Source organism: Corvus cornix, chromosome 19, assembly GCF_000738735.6.
Source record: "Corvus cornix cornix isolate S_Up_H32 chromosome 19, ASM73873v5, whole genome shotgun sequence".
NCBI lineage: Eukaryota > Metazoa > Chordata > Aves > Passeriformes > Corvidae > Corvus > Corvus cornix.
In genome coordinates this window covers 4,662,733-4,683,627 of record NC_046348.1, presented here as the reverse complement: position 1 = coordinate 4,683,627, position 20,895 = coordinate 4,662,733, and the positions used below count along the sequence as shown (strand labels likewise).

At 41.1% G+C, this 20,895-nt stretch overlaps 1 protein-coding gene across 1 annotated transcript in view; it reads right to left on the bottom strand.

The window, feature by feature from the left end:
• Positions 1-20,895, bottom strand: part of CUX1 (cut like homeobox 1) — a 250,222-nt gene that overhangs the window by 183,409 nt on the left and 45,918 nt on the right. Inside the window, 1 exon segment of the mRNA XM_039562956.1 lies at positions 16,488-16,598. Within this exon segment, the coding sequence (XP_039418890.1) occupies positions 16,488-16,598 (111 nt within the window).

Genomic DNA, 20,895 nt, shown 5'->3' with positions numbered 1-20,895 from the left:
CTTCCTTTCTGCTCTTAAATACTAAAGAAACACAAAAAAGCATCATAGGGCACATGTACCATTGCTGAAGGAGCATGACACAGCTGCCCCAGTTAAAACAACCCCTGTTCTTTAGAATTCTGAGAAACTATTTAGGATATTTTTAGAGTATTGATAAGTGAATAATCTTTGGGTGAAAGAATTTCAATTAAGGAGCAATTGTTTTCCTTTCTGGGAATTTGCTGGTACCAGTCTAGGAACTCCACCCAGGAGCTTTGGGAGTTGTCTTTTCTTACTTAGTCATCCAGCTTTGGAAAGTCTCCAACCAAAGATCCCAACCTGAAAGACCCTGGTTTTAAAAAGATACATTTCATTATATTTATCTGCTAAGCGCCTTTTTTTCTTTTTTAAATCCACCCACAGATATTAAGAAAAGCCACTAGAACTCTCAGAAATAGCTCTGCTTCAAAGATTTAAATACCTTTCTCTTATTTTGGCTCCAGAATGTTCAGCTCATAAAGTGACTGCACTGGAGACCAAACACCAAGGTTCTTTTCACTCAAACTTTTATTAAACAAACACCATTCTGCTGCTGGCACCACAGTGGTTGCAGATCACTGTATAAAATCCCTACTACAAACACAGGATTTGTTCCTAAACAACAAGGGGGGGAAAGGGGAGCAGCAGCAGAGTAGCTACAAATCTATCTCCTTGCCATTTGGAACCCAGCTTTCACTGACATTTCAAGACAATCTTTTCGTTCTTATCTGCCAACCCAGGAGAAAGTGTGCAAATTTTACTAACAGACACTTCAATGTTGTGTCCAAGGGTCTTAAATAATTGAATTAAAACCCAGGATGGTTTAAGCACAACATATCTACCAGTTATCCCTTCATTATCTTCTGCAGTCACCAAATGCAGCTGTTGAATGTTCTGAACTTTAATTCCAACATTAGATTCTGGTTCCTGGCACAAATTTTAAATGATTGAACAATATTAAAGCATGGAACACACTAGGCTTTATGTAATATATAAATTATAAGATATCTAACAACAGGCAAATCTTTCCATAGGACTGGGTTATTGGAATACTAATTACCAATTTTCCTACTCTGAGAGCAAGAAAAAAATCAGTACCCTGGTAAAATTAAATTATTCATTTCAATAAAAAAATACTTTATTTCTTAACAGCAGAGATTTGGCAATAAGATTTTATATAACATCATTTACACCTGATTGTATTTCACTTCCAATTTTTTTAATACTGCAAGGTACAAAGCAAAGACTTATGAAAGGGACATGCAGCCAATGCCAAAGTTTCAATTACAGCCTTTCCTATTTGGCAGCAGCAAGTCAGGACTTGCGAGCCTCGTTCTCTTCCTTCAGATCATTGCTGAGGGAAGAAAGAAACCTGGAGATGCTGCTGGCACTTAAATATCTGCTTATCCTTAAATGCTGCAGATGATGCTGCAGATGATGCCAAGCATTTTGCACTTACTTGCATCAACAGGGGAGAATCCCCACTTTTTCACCCTCTTTTACAGAGCTGAAAATAACACAAACCATCAAAGAACTATCACTGGGAAAAGACAACTTACAAGTGTTCAAACGTGATCTTCTATTTCTTCAGGTTGCTGTCCCCATCCCCATTTTCCAGGCTCATATGTACAGGTGTAAAGCAGGCGTGTGTTTTAAAAGGTTACACTCTAAGGATTGCTTAATTTAAATAAGTGCAGAAAACAGACAACAATGCCCCCAAATCCCCCCAAATATCATTTCTCTCTCGTCTGTGTTCTGAAGCAGGAAGGTATTTAAAAAAAAGAAACACAATGTGCCTCAGAACTTCATGTGTGATCACTGCAGTAATAAGGGGGACTTTCAGAAAAGTTATCCACATTTTTCATCCAAGGTTTGTCACTGGATAATCCCTATTTTAAGGTCACAAAAATGAGTGTGTTATCAGATTTATCAAAATCCTCATACCCACCAAAAGCTGTTTCTGAATAGCAGTCCAACAATATGCACTCTGCCAACAAATCTATCTCCCCAAAATACTGCTAATATTTCAAAAGCTCCCAGACAAAACATGTTGTCTCTTTCATCTTTTATTTAAAAAAAAATATATATAAAAGTATGCAGAAATCTTTTTTTCCTTGCTCCATAATTACACTGATTTGGAAAACAGAACAGCAATATTTAATTTTGGACCAGCAATAGGTTTTAAGAGTCAGTACCCCATAAGACATGCCATCTACCCTTACATATTTTACCCAGTTACTGCTCACATAAAAAATTCCTTATCAGTTGCTATTTTCTAAGACTTATTTATATGTATTCACACATCTAAAAATGTGCTAACACTATTGTTGAGACAGAATTCAGTGGAAAAGCCTGTCCATTGGAGGGACTCTGTTGCCCACTTGCTTTAAGACACTATCACCAGCTTCATCTCTGAGTACAGCTACTTTTAATGTGTGTACATACACATAAATATATATATGCAAATACATACACAGAGAACATCCGAGTGCCTTTTTGCCAGCTCACAGTTGGAGAATTCCAACAGAAATTTAAGGCAACAACATGAATTCACAGATTACTTTCTTTAATAAGTAATCCTGAAGGCTGGCTTTTGGTTTTTTTAGAGCAAGTTATCACTTCTGGGAGATCTGCAAGCAGCATCCTCCACAGCAGATGGGGTGAGGGTAAAAGCCTGTGGAGATGCAGCTGAGCATCCAACGGCGCGGCGCTCACACCCTGCACCCCTCACACCCGGTGCTGACCCAGGACAAAGGGCTCTAGCACTAGAGAGCCACTATTTTAAGTGTAAAGACACTCATTTTTTGGCAAACACTGATCAGTAGAGCTTGTCTTTATGTGGCACCATCCATGGGGAAGAAGCCCTCCCGCACTAATCTCACTAATCTCCGGAGCAGGGGGAATCGCTATTAAAAATGCTACTTAGACAGACAGGCTTCTCTGCAAGTCTGCTACACAGGCTCATCAAACTCATTAAACCCAGCTTTAAATCCCAGGCTTGGGAGTGTAATCCCTTTAAGAAACCTGCTAGACTGAGCTGAGAGAAAAAAAATATGGTAGGTAGTGAACTGAAAGGTGCACGAGCACCGCTCACCTCATGGTCAGCATGGGAGATGGACACCGCACCTCCTTCTGCACCACCAGGGACATGCTGCTGCCAACACTGGGCAGGGAATGATGCCCTTGGAAAGCACACAGATGTTGTGTCTTCTACCTCAGCAGCAGGAAGGATGCTGACCTGCAGCTGTGTCAACCCTTCAGCCTCTACCTGACAGGGAAATCCCTTCCCTTGCCATCTGTACTATATGAAGGTAAAAGTTCTGCTGCAGCCGGCACAGCACAAAATTGGTGACTGTCCTTCATGGAGGAAGAGGAGATGGCTGGAGTGCCACCTCCTGCTGGCAGAGGCAGCAATTGGATGGGCAAGGTGAGATCTCACACCATTCCACACTGCACAGCCTTGGAAAAATCCTCCATGAGAGCCGTAAAATGCTGTGCCACCATCGTGCCTTTGGATACCCCGATAACTGATGTTCATCTTCCATGCACATGTGTAAAGAAGCTGTACAGCTGATTTCCAGGTTTCCTCCTGCCTACAAAGCTGCTGCTGCCCATGGAGAGACTGGAAAAATCCAAATCCAGCACTGAGGCTGTGAGGAGGCAACGAGCAACACCACAGGCATCGTATTTACAGAGAGAGAAAAGCAAAAGCTGCAACCTAAAAAGGCTGCAAGATGCAGGAGTTGTAGAGAGAGGTTCTCAGCACAGGACAGCCCAGCAGCAGGCTGCCTTGGGGAATTCTGCTCATGGAACTGGGATGTTTTTAATCACCCCAGCCCTGAACAGACTGCAGGACTGCAAACTGCTGGGCACCTTGTGTCTTCTCAACTGACCATCAGCTGAAGGACTGCAAGAAAAAAGCTATGGCACTGAACTGCAGCCTCCTGAATCCAGTGTTTTGAGGTAAATACAACAGCATGCAACTTTAAAGTTCACCTGGAGACTGGATACAAAGCTTCCTAGTACAGTGACTAGACAAAATGTAAAATAAAATGAAATTAGAAGGTTCCCTGTGGGGTCAGAGCAGTAAAACTGATTCTGATTAAGTTGCATTACCAGATAGAAGCAGGATCTCAATAATTTACAGCCAGAGACAGGATAAGTGTCCATTAGCATTAGTGTCTATGGATGTACACTTTCTATTTTTCCACATATTTAAGGCCTCTGAGACCATGTCTGTGCCTCTGGCTTTCCCTCTTCCTGGCTCCTAACCATTGAAGTTAAACCCCTTCCCTCCAGGCAGAAGAGGAGCCTTCCTCTTTAGCATCCTCTCCACCCCCAGAGGGTGGGTAAGGAAGAAGGCAGGATTATTTGAAGTCAATCTGGACACAGTAAATGGTCTCTAATGGTGTCTAGAACACAAAACTCAGGGTAATTTGAAAAAGTTATGAGGTTGGACATGATCCAAATTCAGATGAGCACAGCACAGCAGGATGTTCTGCAGATGTGTCAGTAACTCTTAAGTTTAGCTGTCCCTGACTTTTTTTGGTTTGTGTTTAATATACCTTTCAGCACCAGCAATCTGGGAAGGGCACACTTGAAGCCAAACCAAGAAGTACTAAAGGAAATAAAAAAATAAGCCAGATCAATCATTACGGAAACCTGGTCTCATTATATTAATTGTGTCTAAACCTCCATCAATGTGCTCTTGGCCTTTTTCCCTTGGAGAACCAATGCAGAGTGGCTGCACTCATTTTGTGCCTCCTCCACTAATGAGCAGCCTCATGCCACTTCAATGCCTCTTCCCTCCCAGGAATCATTACCTTAAGAGTTAGAACTAATTTGACAAAAATCTGTTCTGCACCATCATCCCCAGGTTCTGGAGGTTTAAAGAAACCATTGAAGGCACTTGCTGACAGGTCAGAACAGCTCTCCATTGGTCTCCAACAAAAACAGATGAGTAAGAACATCTCGGTAGAGGTTTGGACTCTTTTTTTTTTAAATAACTGCTTTATATTCAAGGTACCTGCACTTTCCCACGTACATTTTTGAAAGGAGTGGTACAAAGTTACTCCTCTTGCTCCCTCAAATTCCAGAGACTGAGGGATTTTTTCAGACTGTGAGTACAATGAAACAAAAAACATCATGAGAAAACAAACCAGCAAGGCCGTAGTGATGGTTGTTGTTTACTGTGTCCCCAGTTTTGGAGTGGGCAGAACATCCCAGCAGTGGTTCTCATCCCCTTGGGATGAACTGGGATCATCTCCATGTCTTCTACTCCTCCCTGGTGCTTTCAAGTGAGCGAGGAAGGAGGGTAACGAGCTGCCAGACACTTCTGCAGCTGATGAGCAGCAGCCACCCAAGAGGTGGTTGCATGATTTTGTGTATAGAAAGCTTGTAAAGCACTTTGGGAAGCTGCAGGATGAAAAGGACTATATAAACGTAAGATATTATTATTATTAAACCAGTGATCTGACAAGAAGAGACAGCTCTTCAAATCTCTACAACAGCTTGAGCTGAAGAGATCAGGGAGTCCAATTTGAAAAAATAATAATTTGAAACGAATTGGAGGATTAGAAGTGGCAGCTCTTTTGTGGATTCTCCATGGCAGGTAAATTTAGTAGGCTACTTTAATTTTGCATCGTTTTAACTCCTGGCAATGTCCTGTGCATTGAATCTGACAGAGAGACAGAGTGTTTGAAGCTGTCGTGGCTACATTTTAGTCTCCCAATTTTACAATCAGTGTTTGAATCTGCTACTACAACTCTGGGTACAGAGATCAGAGGCTTATCAAAGAGGCATCCATTTCAAAGACAAGCAGCAGCTTTGACTTCATTCCTTCAATGCTTAAAATTCCTGAAAAAGCAGATGAGCATACCACAAAACAGGTCTGAAGGAAATCTCTCTATCAGCTGTAAACCTATTTCAGTATTCATTTTTTAAGGATCTATTTTGGTCTCAAGTAAAATGAGTGTGTTTAGCAGAGATAATCCTCTCAACAGGTGAGCTTAATATATGCCTTTTCCTGTGACTGACTGAAAGAACATTTTAAACTTATTGCTTTTTCAAGCATTAATTGAAGAACTACTTCAACCAGCTAGCTGATTTTGTTTAAATCTTTTTTTCAGAGTAATAATGTCTTCCCTCTGCAAACAAAGCAGCACTTCATTTCTTTATTGCTGCCCTTATTTTCCTGCATGGATGAACCAAGTGCACCATGGGCAGCAACATGCGTACTTTGCAATGCCAGGGTTTAAAGGTGTAGCACACACTGGAGTGCTGCTTTCCACACTCAACTCTTGGTTTTAAGCTGAGTTTCAGCATTCCCATGAGTGATAATAGGACTGATCAGCATCCCATCAGCATGGAAATGAACGTGGGCAATTTTCTTCCTTCTAATCTCACACACACACTGCCCGTCATCGAGACCACTGGCTGCTCACTGGAACCAAGTGCCCGGTTGATTTTGCTAGAAAGGAAGAGTGGATTGCTCCAAAGTGATTTGCAAATCTGATCCCAGTTCCTCCAGCTGAGCACTGCACAACCCAGGGAGGCTCTGAAAAGCTTGTGCAGGGAGCAGTGGATAGTTTCCCACAGAGTAATGGATAGTTTTCCATAAAGCAATGGATAGTTTCCTATAAAGAATGGGTGTACTTTCACCAGGAGCAATGGATAGAGTTTCCCAAGGAGCAAGGGATAGTGTTTCCAGATAGCCAAGTATTCAGGCATTGGAGGCGGGGTAACCTGCCTCCTGCTGAGGTAGGGCAGGTGAGTGCAGCCCCAAGCCCACCTCTGGCTTCTTGTTTTCATCAAGCGTTGCTGGTTGACCCATCCCAGTTCTTCAGCACTTCATCAGCAGGACTTAGAGGCAAAGGGGATAATCAGCAACAGGTTAATTTGTCTGATTAAGGCTTGGGAGATGTGGCACTGGGAACTCAGTACAGCACAGTCCCCAGAGCCAGGCCCAGCCAGCTTGAAAGGAGCCGCCCGCTGCTGCCAGCCAAGGAACGCATTAACGCTGCCTTTGAAAGCCATGGCCATACCAGCAGCCTTAGCAAAGCTCCACTGCAGGCGTGGACATGCCCTAAAGTGCACTGAAAGTGCTGCAGAGTTTGGCTCTTCAGCGCTCAAATCGCTTCTGACAAACAGGACTGAGAAGTCTTAACACATTCGGGCGTTTTTAAAAGCACTCCCAGCACCATCTTGCACCGAATGAAAGCTTCGGATTAAAACCAGCTTTGGAACTGCAGAATGTTTGCAGGTGCCTCTCCTCAGGGAGCAGCTCATCCGTCAGCATTCAGCCCAGTAACACAAGTTTCTTTTGCAATATTTTATTGGAAGGTCCTCGGTGCCCACACACACACACACACACATACTCTCAGACACACTGGCGAACCTGACAAATTCTTCAAAATACTTTAAATTACTGTTATTTACCCAGTAGGAAACAAAACATACAGAAAACCACAGCAGAAGCTTTTTATGAGATGTGATGATGCTGCATCTACCTCACCAATTGCACAAACCAGATTGTTTTCATTTATGAACTGAGCATTTTTCACTGCTTTCTCTATTTCAGAGAACCACAAGAAAGCCATTTTGGGGCAGAAGCGTCCCAAGTTTGGGTCCTTTAACAGCTTCAATCCTAATGAGTAATAATCACAGAATCATAGGATGGGTTGGGTTGGAAGGGACCTTAAAGCTCATCCAGCTCCACAGGGACAAGGACACCTTCCACTATCCCAGGTTTCTCCAAGCCCCATCCAACCTGGCCTTGGACTCTTCCAGGGATGGGGAAACCACAACCCCCGTGTCCCTGGGTGGCAATAATGAATAAATTAGGTGATGTCTGCCCAGCTGGCTGCAGGCAATGTCCCAATGGCAATCCTGTGCCAGGGCATCCCCAGGACCAGCACAGAGCTCATTCCCAACTCCTCATCCTTCCGGCTGAATGCTGCCCTAGTGCTGCTGCTTCCCAAGAAAAATTTCCTTCTTAAAAAGTCAGTGTACGTTCAATAGATAAATAACCACCTCTGTACTTAAAAAGTGCAGAACTATGGCCATAAATAAGCATTAGTGCTTCAAAAATTGTGAAACCACAGCTTTATGGTTTTAAACAGAGACAAGGTGGAATCTCGAATGGTGGCAATGTATTTCAGATGAAAGCTTTCAAGCAGATGAGGAATAGTTACAGGAGCTGGAACCTGAGTAACTACAGTTGCATTAAATTATTCCATCTGCAAGTCCATTAAAAATTGTTAATGGTTTTGTATGGCTTTTATATTTATTGGGTGGGTTGATTCCTATGTGAGTCATACATATTTATTACCAGAGGCCAGATAATGGTTATTAATAAAACTTCTTTTATTTGCACACTGTCTTGATGCTGCCCTAAATATTTACAACCGGACTATAAAATAAAAAGAATCCTCAAAAATTCTAAGCAGCACCAGGGATGCATCACAACTTTGCTTTTTGTACTTTATCACTTTTTTGGGGTTTCGTTTTTTCGAAACTGGAAAAAAACCCCTCAGCCTGGTAAATCCATTCCTTTTCTCAAGTCAAAACAGCACTAATTCTTTCAAAGCTTTAAAGCACTCTTTGTGTGGAGGAAGTGAGAGGAGATCCAAAGTTAAAGCAGGCTGGGTTTTTTATAATTAAGAAAATACATATATTTCTACACATAATTATGAACAGTAACAAAAGCTCAGTATTAAAATAGGTCCACTGAATCCCTGGAATTGTGCCTGCCAACTAAAACACCTACTATGAATTTAGTAATGGGTTATGCAAACATAAATTACAAGGCCAGACATTTTAAAAGGAAAAAAAGGTGATTTATTGTCACACTGGAGACACGGCAGGATAGAAGCACAATTTCATTTTTCCATATATTCATCAACACTGCAGATGTGTTAATGCAAAAAGAATTCCAAAATAAAAATTACTCTCAACTGCTCTAATTCTCATCTGTCATTTAATTTACTTTAAAATTGTTACCAGGAAGCAGGTTTTTTTGTTTTAAGCAAGCAAAACACACTAAAAATTCCTGGAAGAAAATAGGTTTTAAGAGCATTTTACAGACATTTCTCCCCCCAAAAATCAAGACTTCATCCAAAACTGACCACAACAGAGTAGCCCTGCAGAAAATTGGGGTATTTGGGAGGGTTTTTAATAGAAAAGCTTCAAACTGTCATTTGTACCTTGGGCATTTGGTTTGTGAGTATTTTTACTCCACATATAATAGTTTCTGCTTCTCTTTCAAGCAGATCCAACTGTTCACTTATCCACTGTCAGAGCAGTGACAGGAATCTCTCCTAACTGGCAACTGCTGTTAAAAGAGTTATTTGTGACAACATCATAACTTTAATGAGAACAATGTGTTCCTTCAATTCCACCTGAGTGACTCTGAGGTGGTCCAGCAGATGAGCTGAGGGTTACAGAATGTTTGTTCACAAAGTAGAAAAGGAAAAATACTAACTGAAGATGTTTAATTATTTCTTCGCTTGGTAAATACACATGGGAAGGAAGAGCAGGGATATTGATGCCTGTTATTTTTATAACTCTTGAAAATAAGTCAAACTATTGTTCAGAGTAAATTTAGGAACTGAACTTCAGACTTGCTTGGAGAGTGATCTCCATACAAATTCCAAGTGTTCCACTTACCTTTAAAAGTACCATAAAATAGAAGGTAAGAATGGCTGGTAATTATTGGTACCACAGTGAGAAAAATCTCAGCTATTTCAGCTAAAAAAATGACAATATTTTCCCTTAAAAGCCAGTCAATGATACATCAATAAATCACGTTATATCTTAATGCACACTACATAAAGTACAACCATTCTGCAGGAGGAAGGATGACAAATGCTCTGTCAGATTGAGCTTTTTTCCTTTAGTTCTGACCTTGAAAACATTCTCCTCTTTCAGCCCTCACCCCCAACCTTCCCCTGCCCCGCTGCCTGCCCTGGCCACTTTCCAACTGGGTCAGCCCTGCGAGGTTCAAGCAAAGGCAAGAACAACCAGGGAAAAACAAACTGTTTGCTTTGCCTTCTTTCAGTCTCAGTGACAGCAGAAACTCACTGCAGCATCAAAGGCTTAACAAGAGAGATTAACTTGTAAATATTTGCTTACAAGTGTGTCCCTTTGTAAACCACAGTAATACCCAAAATACCCCCTTTTCTCCTTTGCTGCAATGGAAAATGCTGCACCCTTGGCATTACTGAAATCCAATACCTGCAACCAATGCTGTGAGAAGAAAAGTGAATTCTTCAGCTCTCAACCAGGAAAATGCTCAAATGAAATAAATCTACATTACTAAGAGCAAGTTGACTTCAGAGGAATTAATTTGTTCAACTGCTCTAATGAGTTCAGTTGAATCAGATGTGTCCCCCTCTTGAGTATTTTTGGAACTCTTGAATAAAGTAATTGCCTGTATATTTTCAGATTTACAAAAAGACTTCTGAGGTAAATGTGTTGTAGAAAACTGATTTAAGGGTATCTTGACTTGAAAGCAAATGGGAGATAGAAACAGTAACTCAAAGTGGTCCAGGTCATGTGGTTTCAGAAAAATGCTTTAAATTAAACTTCTCTGCCTAATAACATACAGCACACTCATGACTTCTGCAGGTCAGGGGAACTTTTTTCCTGGGTTTCAGACCTTTAAAAATGCTGTTTGAAAATCATGAACTCTGAAATCCTACATAGCAATAATCCCCAAAGTATGGCCTCATTTGGTAAAAGGCCTTTCTCAAGCCCTGTTATTCCCAAATAAATTGCACAGATTCTGCTGCCCACCTTCTGCTGCCACCCTGCTCTGCTGGAAACAGCAAAAGTCAAGACAATAAAGACAATTTTTTTAAAAAAAAAATTAATAAAGTTTACTGAGTGTGGTGGGAATGGTCAATGTGGTCAATGGAGGTCAGTTTTAGGAGAATCCTAGAAAAATACAACTGTGAATCATAACTGTCTTAGTGTTCTCTCACTTCCAGTAAAAAGGCAGCAAGAGATCATAATATAGAAACAGATGTCAGAAATTCTGATGGGTTTCCTGTCAACAGTGAGAACATGCTAAAGTGAAATATGTATTAAATAATCTGTCCAGGATCAGCTTAGACCTCATTTAACCCTTCTGACTCCATAAGACTGGTGTTTAGATCACATTTAAAGATACGGAGATAGATTTTTTTACTCTTCTGAGAAAGTCACATCATAATAATAATATACTTCTCCATTTAGCTTTTGAAATACCAAGCCTATGTAGTACAAATTATCATAAAAATCATTTACCTGGCAAACAAACCTCTTAAGAATAAAAATATGGGAAGGTAGGACATGACACCTAGATATTATCCTAAAGGAGAGGTATTCATCAAAGGGGGAAAGAAAAAGAGAAAAGAGGGAGGGAAAGGGAAAAAAAGGAGGAAAAAGGAAAAAAAGAGGGGAAAAAGAAGGGGAAAGTGGGAAAAGGAAAAAAAAAGGGGAAAAAGAAGGGGAAGGGGAAAGTGGGAAAAGGAAAAAGGGGGGGGGCGGTGAGGAAAAAAAGAAAGCAGTAAGAGGAGTGGAACAACCCAGCTGTAGATGGCAGCAAATCAATATTCACACCCCTCTGTACACAGACACTGAGAACATCAATTATCCTCAGACAGACTGTGTGTTTTCAGTAGATTTTGTTATTATTTCCACTTTGTCACACAGACTAGACCAAAGCTGACTGTGCAACGTCATTGGGAATCAACACAATTCACTACCCACAATTCTGAAGATCCTGCTCTCATTTCAAGAACTAATTCAAGCAGCAGAATTAATTTTCTTTTTTTTACCATTAATTTGATTATCTTTTGCTGTAGAGACTGGATATTTCAGTAGAATACTCCAGAAACATTAGAGACAAAGAATTTAAGAATGTTACACTTTGAAAAACTGAGCCCTTCCATAATAACTGTCTTGATTTCCTTTAGTTCCTTATGACTTGCAATTACAATGATTTTTTTTAAAAAAAGCTCGTGGATCTTAAAGATATGCATCACCTTGACAAGCAACATGATGAATAAAACTGTTACTTGTGTACAAGAAGATTTTACAGGCGTCTTTCTTTCTCTTTGGGGCACTGCAGAACGGTGATGGAGCAGGATGGGGAGCACAGGGATGGTTTGGGTGGCACTGATGGAAAACAGGTTTGGTGTAGGCAGGTAAATGTCATTTATTTGAGATCAAGGGCTCAGGGTGAGCAGGCTGCTCCCTCCACCCAGTCAGTGTTTAGGTATTATTTTGTTTTCTAGCACCTTCCCATATTCCATTTTCCAGTTTGATGTTTGAGAATTTACATTTCTGTGCTTGGAGGTTCTCCCACATCCCTGCATAACTCTGCCCATCGAACCTTTAATCTGCTTTACAGGATTCAGACAGGAATTTGGGCATTTAAAGGTAATCTTGACTTTCTCAATCTCATCAATTGAATACATTTACAACCCAGAAACTGCAAAGGGCAACAACAGTGAGGAGTCACCCATCCAATTTACCATTTTACCCATCAGGATAAAAACAAGGGGCCACAGGAACAGGGCAAGCTCCTGCCTCTAAATCTGGCCTTTATGCAGGCACCTCCCATCTGCCTGATTTTCTAGAGCTCATGATCTCCCACTATAAAATTAGTTGCTTATTTCATTTCCCAAGAGCAGCTGACCCAGGCCTCCCAGGCTGGTCTTTTGTCTTGTGCTCAGTTTAATGACCCCTGGCTCAGGTGAGCCTGGTAATTAACAACCCCCACAGCTCAAATCATAGAGAAAAGCAATGGAGAGTTACAGGTTCAACAGGCTTAAAAGTGGAAGTATTAGAAAAGCTCTTCAGTGGTTAAAACAGAAATGGGCAAGCAAAAAGTGGTTACTGAACTAAGAATCTGGGTAAAAACAAAAGCAAAGTTATCAACATTAGGAACTATCTACACTTTGTGCCAAAAATTATTAACCTGTGCACCTGAAATTATTTGGAGACTACAAAACCCCAACTCTGAAAGCTGGTCATTCAAAGATTCCCTTATTCACACCAGAATTGGCATATGAGGACAGAATTAGGTAAAACAAGAATTTCACAGGGGTTAAAATACCCCCAAAATATCTCAGCCAGTCACAACAGTTCAGGATTTGTCACTGTAAGAAAATAATCATCTGATGCAGGCTGGCAATTCACATGATATATTTTGAGATGCCTTCCAAGTAACAGTCATGTAAAATTGATGTTTCAAGTAATCTCCTGACCAGTCTCAGCCTTCCACAGTAGCTGCTCAGGGGGAAACAAATTGAGACTGAAAATACTCCAAAACATCTATGAGCAGCAGGTCTGACACAACCTCCTGAAAGGTGTGAGGAGGTAAAGAGTATTTTTGCAATAACAGGTTAAGAACCCTTTCTAGAAGTTTCTGCACAACCACCACTGAATTTTCTGTTCACATTAAGTTCCCAAACATGAGATACTTCTTCCCAGAGTCGTCTCCCAGTATGCCAAGACAGAAATAGTATTTTAACATTTTTAAATACCAAAAGCCCTAGGGTCATTCCTCTAAACATGAAAACTTTGTATTGCTTTTGCAGCAATTTGGTAATTTGCAAGGAAGGCAGAAATGACCCAAATAGATCTGTCACAATTTTTAAAGTAAAAAGAAACAGAAGTATCTTCAACTTTTTTAGTAATTGTTTGAATCCTTTTCTGCTGCACAGGAGATAACTTTCAAGCAGATATTACAGAAAGTCTAGAGGCAGCAATGAGTAGGAAAGTCAAGGCAATCCACACTTGTCTCCTGATTTATGGTGGGACTGGCAAGGACAGAGGAAAAGAGATGCTGGCACAGCCTAAACCAGGGCTGCACCAACAGGGATGCAGGCAGGGTGAAACACAAAATGGAAAGTACAATTCTGAAACAGATTGTTACATTTAACAATTCCATCTTTGTGGGTTTGTTTCTTTTTTTAATGCCAAGAAAGTTGTTACTTCATCGTGGAAATCTGAATTGAGCTGTACACTGGGTTATTTATCTATCTGAAGAACATTGTGCATCCAAGCTGGTTTTCTACCACAGAACTCTTTTGTTATGAAAAAGAGCACAGTGGATGTTTTAGGAACATAAATGTATCGGTTTCGAGATGCCAGTGGCTCCCTGTGCATTCCCTGTCCATCCCAAGGATGTTTCCCATTCTGGGGAGGCTTCTGGACAAAGCTGCAGTTACTCATCCTGACTTCTAATTTCCAGCTGTCTCCCAAAACTGTGAAGTTTTGAGAAATGTTCATAGACCTCCTTGCTTTTTGGGAGTGCAAAAAACAACTGAAGGTGAACACACAATGCACAAGCTTTAAATTCTGCGTGAGGAGGAAATCCAGTGCAGTTTTCCAGCAGGGATAGCTGGACACCCACATCTACCACACCAAATCCCTTGGACAGGACAGAGCTTCCACATCTGAGCTCCCTCCATGCTCCTGGGGCAAAAACTGCATCTCAAGTTGGCTACAGCTGCCCATTCCTTCAGTTCAGATACTTTCTTCTAATCCTTTGATCCCATTTTCAGCCTTTCTCTCTCAGAGAAAGAAGTTGCTCTTCAGAAACAAAGCTGCAGAAGAGAACCACAGCAGAGAAGGCAGACAAAGAAAGAACCTAAAAAATCCATGCAAGCTTATAAATGAGTGTGGTTCCACAGGGGTCCTTGGACAAAAGAGGATGTAGAATCTAGCACAGACCCCAATTTCCTCAAACACTGGGGATGTTCAGAGTGTTATTTTGAATGCAGTCCCTGAATAAATAAAACCCACATATTCTAGAAGAGAATAGAGGCTACAGAATTGTATTTTGTAAACTAATATTTAAAACCTTCCCATCAAATGATTTAAATTCTGTATCCTCCTTACTGGAAGGACTAACTGTATATCATTTCCCACTCTATCTCTCTGTACAAGAGGATCTATTTGCCTCTGTACATTCCTCTCCCACTGAGTTACCAAGGTACTCTCCCAATGCACTTTAAAAGTGTAGTGTCTTGGGGTTTTTTGTTTGTTGCTCCCCTTCTGCTCCACAAAAATAAAACTGGCTTAAAGAAATCTCCTGAAATCTGCAACATGCCATCAGATGGGAGCTGGCAGCTACAGCCACATTCTGAAGAATTTGTCATTTTCCTTATAGGAAAAAAAGGAAGGCAGCAGGAAACAAGTTAGGTTTTGTAGTATGAACTTGAGCTTCTAGCAAACAATTGCAAATGTGGCCCCAGAATTCCACGTATTTTCTGGATTCTGCACAATTTCCTATACCCTCCACATTCTTTCACTTCTCTCCTTCCTCCTTGTCTTCCTAACAGTTTGCAAAGTGCATCAACTCTCCCTCTCACAGCTCCTGAACTCACTCTTCAAATTCTTTTACTCCTTTTAAAAAGCCCTGTTCCTTCAAAGCCACAGTCCCCAAATTCTACTTTTTCTTCAAAAAGAATTGATTTCTGTCTCCTCAGGGCACTGGTTAAAAAACACTGCCTCTCCCCCACGAGTCACTCCTGCTCCCACATTACCTTTCCCCTCTCTGGGTCAGCATCCCTCCCTCTGCACCCACAGGAAGCAGAGCAGCATCTGCTTCTGGAGAAGCAGCAATAAAGGTTAGGAGAGCTGCCTGCTGCTTCCCTCCCAGGAAGAGGCTTGGAAGGAGCTGGTACTGGCGTATCAGTTATCTGGAACTGGCTTTGAAACGCCACAACATTCCTGGATGAACAGATTGCTGGCAATCAGCAGGGAAAAAATACCCAAATCCACAAAACAAACAGAGGAGCCAGCCAGCCCTAAGCACTGCTCTGCTTTCAGGAGGCAACAAAGTGGGATTATCTGTGGGATTGAGGTAACTGCACATGCCTGTGCACAGACACACTGCACAAGCTCACAGGAAGAGTTTAAACACTCCCAGCTTCTCACACAAAATACTCACCTTTCCCAGCTTTGCCCATTGGTCCCTGCAAGTTTTACCCCACAGCTGCTCCATGCACATTCTCCCAGGGGAGTTTGGCTCAGCCCTGACCTTGTGTTTCCAGTGAAATCAACAGCAAAACTTAATTTGATTTTTGATGGAAAAATGAGCATCTTTGAAGTTATGCCCTTGATATAGATTTATTTAGGCAGTGAAATGTCATTTTCTACATCCAAGTGCTCGGAGAGTTTGGATTGGCAAAGGAGTTTTTTTGCAATTCTCCAGGTTTAACATTATCATATCATTTAGAGCAAGCCTGTTTCAAGGCCGCTGTTGATGCTTCCTCTAAAAACATCAATCTGTATTTCAGTATTTACAGAATGCAAAAGCTTCCTGATGAGAAAAACATCAGAGATAAGCAGGTATAGATAAGGACCTGGCAATACATACAAAAAATTATAGAAATAAACCCTTAAGAAGAAATCATCACTTCCACATGCCTAAGACTATCTACAGGAGAGACTGGGATAGCTTTTCTCCTTACCTCTGGAGTGTTTTTCTTGAACTCACGACTTTGCTCAATAAGTTTTTTCCTGGACTGCTCACTTTCATCTTGCCGGTTCGCCAATATCGTTGCTGTGGTATCGAGTTCTCTCTGTTAAGAAAAAGAAACATAAACCAAAAAAAAAAAAAAAAAAGGAAATACAGTCAGAGCTCTGTCACAGAAATAAAAAAAAAACAAACCCCATACATCATGTTATTGGGAATATTGAGCAGCACAGAACAATGCACCAAGCAACCAAAACATCACCATTTTTCTCAAAACTATTCATGGCTCCACCCCAGCGTTACACAGGACAGCAGCAGTGGCACACAGGACACACCTCCTAATAAATTCCCTAATCCAGTCAAGATTACAGATACTGGACATATTCAAACCAGGTTTATTTTCACCTGCCTGCTTTTTAAAGATATTGGTTTTCCCCCTTTTGAGTTATCCTGTTAAAAAATTTATTAATTCAAATATTGGTTAATCTTATACTTGAATCTAGACTGGTTGTGCTTCAGTCACTCTTAATTTCCTATGACATGCTGTATATAACTCCATACTTCCAGTGCAGTGCTCTTTTCCATTTAAGTCTTGCCTTATTTGAATACAAAATTATCTTTTCCTATTATTGGAATCTATTCCTCCAATGTTATTAGCAGCTATCTCCATTTCCTCTCCAAAACATATCTTTTTTTAAGCACCTGATGAACGCCAGAGTATCTTCCAACAGTTTCTACTGAGCTAAAGCACAGGTCCCACTGTTTCCCAGCTTCTTCCAAGTGTGTTATCCCCATCCCAGTTCCTGCACTCAGTGCTGTGCTTCCAAATGTCACCGTAACAGACTGAACGGGTCACTTATCAGTGCCTAAACCAACAATACTCAATCTTCTGTGTCAGTTTATGCCTCTGCTGCAGCATTTCCACAGAACATGAAGAAATAAAGGCAAACCCATCCATTCAGATACAGACATCGTTCCCCAAGTCACTGGGAGAACCAAGAATTCATAAAAGGAATTTGGCACTGTTTTAGCCTCTGATTAATTCAAAAGGAGAAAAACCTGGCTCTACGAAAAGTTCATGAAAAGGAAGAATGATATGCTAGAACAAGACTACCTTCAACTCATCCCTCTGCCAACGTGCCTCCAACCTGCCTGCAAAACTCCCAGTATTCTCCACCAGAAATTTGCCACGCTTCTGGAATTTGTTCATAACTCAACCACCTCTAAGGGACCAAAAGCACAAGCCTGGGACCTCCTGTCAGGTCTAATACCAGACCCCAAATAGGAGGTCAAGTTGCTGACTTGACAATAGATACAGACACTACTGTCTAAATACTCTGAAAAAGCCTAATTCTTCATTTTAGATATATTTTTGAATGGGTAAATCCTGGAAGGATGGACATGAGTCTTAGGTAACTCCACAGTTTGACCTCTGGAGGGAAAATAAAAAGCCTTCTGCAGTTCCCAACTCAAGAGGACCAATATTTTTTCCCCCTTTAGGTTTATTAACATAAAACTAAGATTCTTTTTCTTTCTTTTTTAATAAATATATGGACCATAGTTATACTAATCCTTAGAAACCAGCTCAATATGACAAATGGATGTGAAGCCAAGCAGTGTGCTGGATCCGGTGACCTAAATATTGTCACTGAAATGCTTAAAAATCCTTCTGTATCTGACTTTGAGTAAAGAAACAGGAATATGTCCACCAGATCTTGGTTTGGAATTCTGTAACATATGTGAAATCTATTGCAGAAAAGTGGGAAATACTTAACAGTTGGATAAACCACATTTGAAATTCATCCCAGCTAAGTTTATGCAAGAAAAAAGAGCAACAGAAACCAATGTGGTTAAGCAGAACTATAAAGAGCAATATAACGGCTAAGCAGAAGGCTTTTAAAAAATATAAACAATCTGGTACGGCCAGAAACTTGGAAAACTATATTTAAAAAGGAAGCACACATTTAGAGCCAAGCAAAGAAAACACAAATCATGAAGTAAGAGGGAATTTCAGTCAAGCAAAGAACCAAGTGCTTTGGTTTCCGATAGCGAGCGCTAGCAAGGAACCTGACCTATGGAAAAGAAAGACTTTTAAAGACCTGTGCTTGCAAGTTTAGAGACAAGAAAGAAAAAGAACTGATTAAAAAAATAAGTAAAATTTCATATTTTGTGCTACAATGAAGAGTCAGGTAGCAAATGACAAAGAACTTTCTCACCCTCACTGCTTGATTCATACTGGTGCCACGGCGCGCTTATGCCGGGCGCCTTCCCATTACTTTCTGAATTCCTTTTGGGACAGGTCTGATAATTCCTCACCACAAAACATTTCCTTCTGTGACATATCAGGCGCGGACGTTGCCAAGGAGAACTGCCAGCACACCACTGCACCGAGCTGTCTGACTCTGGGGGCTGGAGCCCACGAGCTCCAGATATTGCACTGATGAGCAACTGAGAGTGTAAGATGCAATTCCAGCTGAGGAACCCCATGATCTAACCCCATGATTTGATACAAAATAAGATATTAAATCTGCAAGCCATGTCATAGTTAATAAGACCCAAATCAAAACTGTTTGGAAAATCGCTAATCTTTTCTTCCTTACTTGATTTGAACTGTGTACAATGCAAGTTTCATTTATTTAAACATAATAATAGATACAGGATTACAACCCAGAAGCACCAATGGCAGATTTTTCATACTTCTGTGATTTAATCTCATGAGATAGCCCAATTTGTTTAAAAAAATCAATGTGGCCAATGCATTATTTCTGCAAGCAAGCTCATTTTAAGGAGTAAATAGTAGTAACTTCAACATTTCAAACCTGAGTACTGTGTAACACTCAGAGGTAAACACCTTCCCAAGCTTTGCAATCACCCTCTAAGTAGGTAACAAGTAAAAGGAGATGTAATTCTGCACAGAGAGAAGTGTCTTGGAGAGTCAAAAATAGGAGCCCATGTCTCAGTATCATCCTTCACACCTTTGAAATCAAAAGGGTTCCAAGGAAAAGCAAACAAAAACCAGGGCTCAAAGGTATTGCAGCGGTGACCTGGCTGTGGAAAGGATTCAAAGCCTGGAAGCTTTAGTTCCACTGATTCAATACTGGCTAATGAACTTTCTGGCCCAAAATAGCCACCATTCAATCACCCCTGCAGAAAGGGAGTCACTGCTTGGAGCACATCTTGGGAGAGAACAAATAAGACCATTATCCCTCCCCCTGCCCCCAAGTCCCATTGATTTAGGGCAGTTCAGAGATAACTAAAGAACTCTCTCCAGGGTTTCTACTTTGACCCATTTCAACAAATTTACTGGGGGTGGGAGGAAGGCAGTGGGAGGAGAGGAGACAAGAAAGTCTTGTGCTCCTAAGTGTGGGAGTCATTAGAAGCAGTCCCCAGAAAACAAACATTAAAGGCTTTCTTTTAGTCAGTATAGAAATAAAAAATCTAAAACTAGGAGGGTCAATCCACTATCCAGTGTAACAACAATCACCTTGGAGTGAATTTATGTTCTCTTAACTCAGGTACTTCCAAACCCTGTTAGACTCTCTGTTCATCCTGTCTCTGTCACCCCATGGTGACATGGCTGCATGAGATCCACCAGAGCAGAGCCAGCCTGCTGAAAACATCCCATCCTTCCCCTCTTAATTTCTGCTGCATTGAATCAGCTCCCTGTTCAGGGCCCAGCTGTGCCCACAAGGAATTGCACCATTACAACAGGGAGTGGGAAAACACAGCTGGAGTGAGGGGGCTGTGGAATCCCCCTTTTTGGCACCAGCCTGCAATTAGGTTGACCCCAAGTAATTACGAAACTCCGGGCTCACTGCAGGCGAGTTTCAAGGTTGTTTTCCTTTACGGCTGACATGTCTTTGCCTACCAGATGCATTCCTTGATAATCACCCGGCAGCAGGTCTGCACCACTGACCAGCTCAGCACAAGTCCTTCCCTTTCCACAACAAGAAGATTCAAGTCAGCCCTTCCATTCCTGAGACCTGGGAGCTGCTGGGTGGCTGCTCTCAAAGTTGAGTCCTAAAAATTACTCACTTACGAAAATAGTTTCAGAAAGAAATTGAACTTTCTTGGATATTTATGAAGTTTCTGTTCCCTTGCCCATGTCTAACAGTTACTGGCCACTGCCCTGCCATGGGCATTTCACAACCAAAGAAACCACCACACTTCAGCATCCCAATTCCCCCAAAAGCTGCTCCAACAACCATAACTAGTCCTCAGTCTCTGCTTCGAACCAGTATTCCCATGGCTCACATGGAAGAAGTTACAAAAACTTGTAATAACTATCTGCAAGTACTGTGACCGTATCCCAAACTATTGTAATTCTCCCACATCTAAATGTTTAATCCTTGCTGCATTTACCATAAAACTCCTACACTGGAGCAAGAAACATATATCACAAC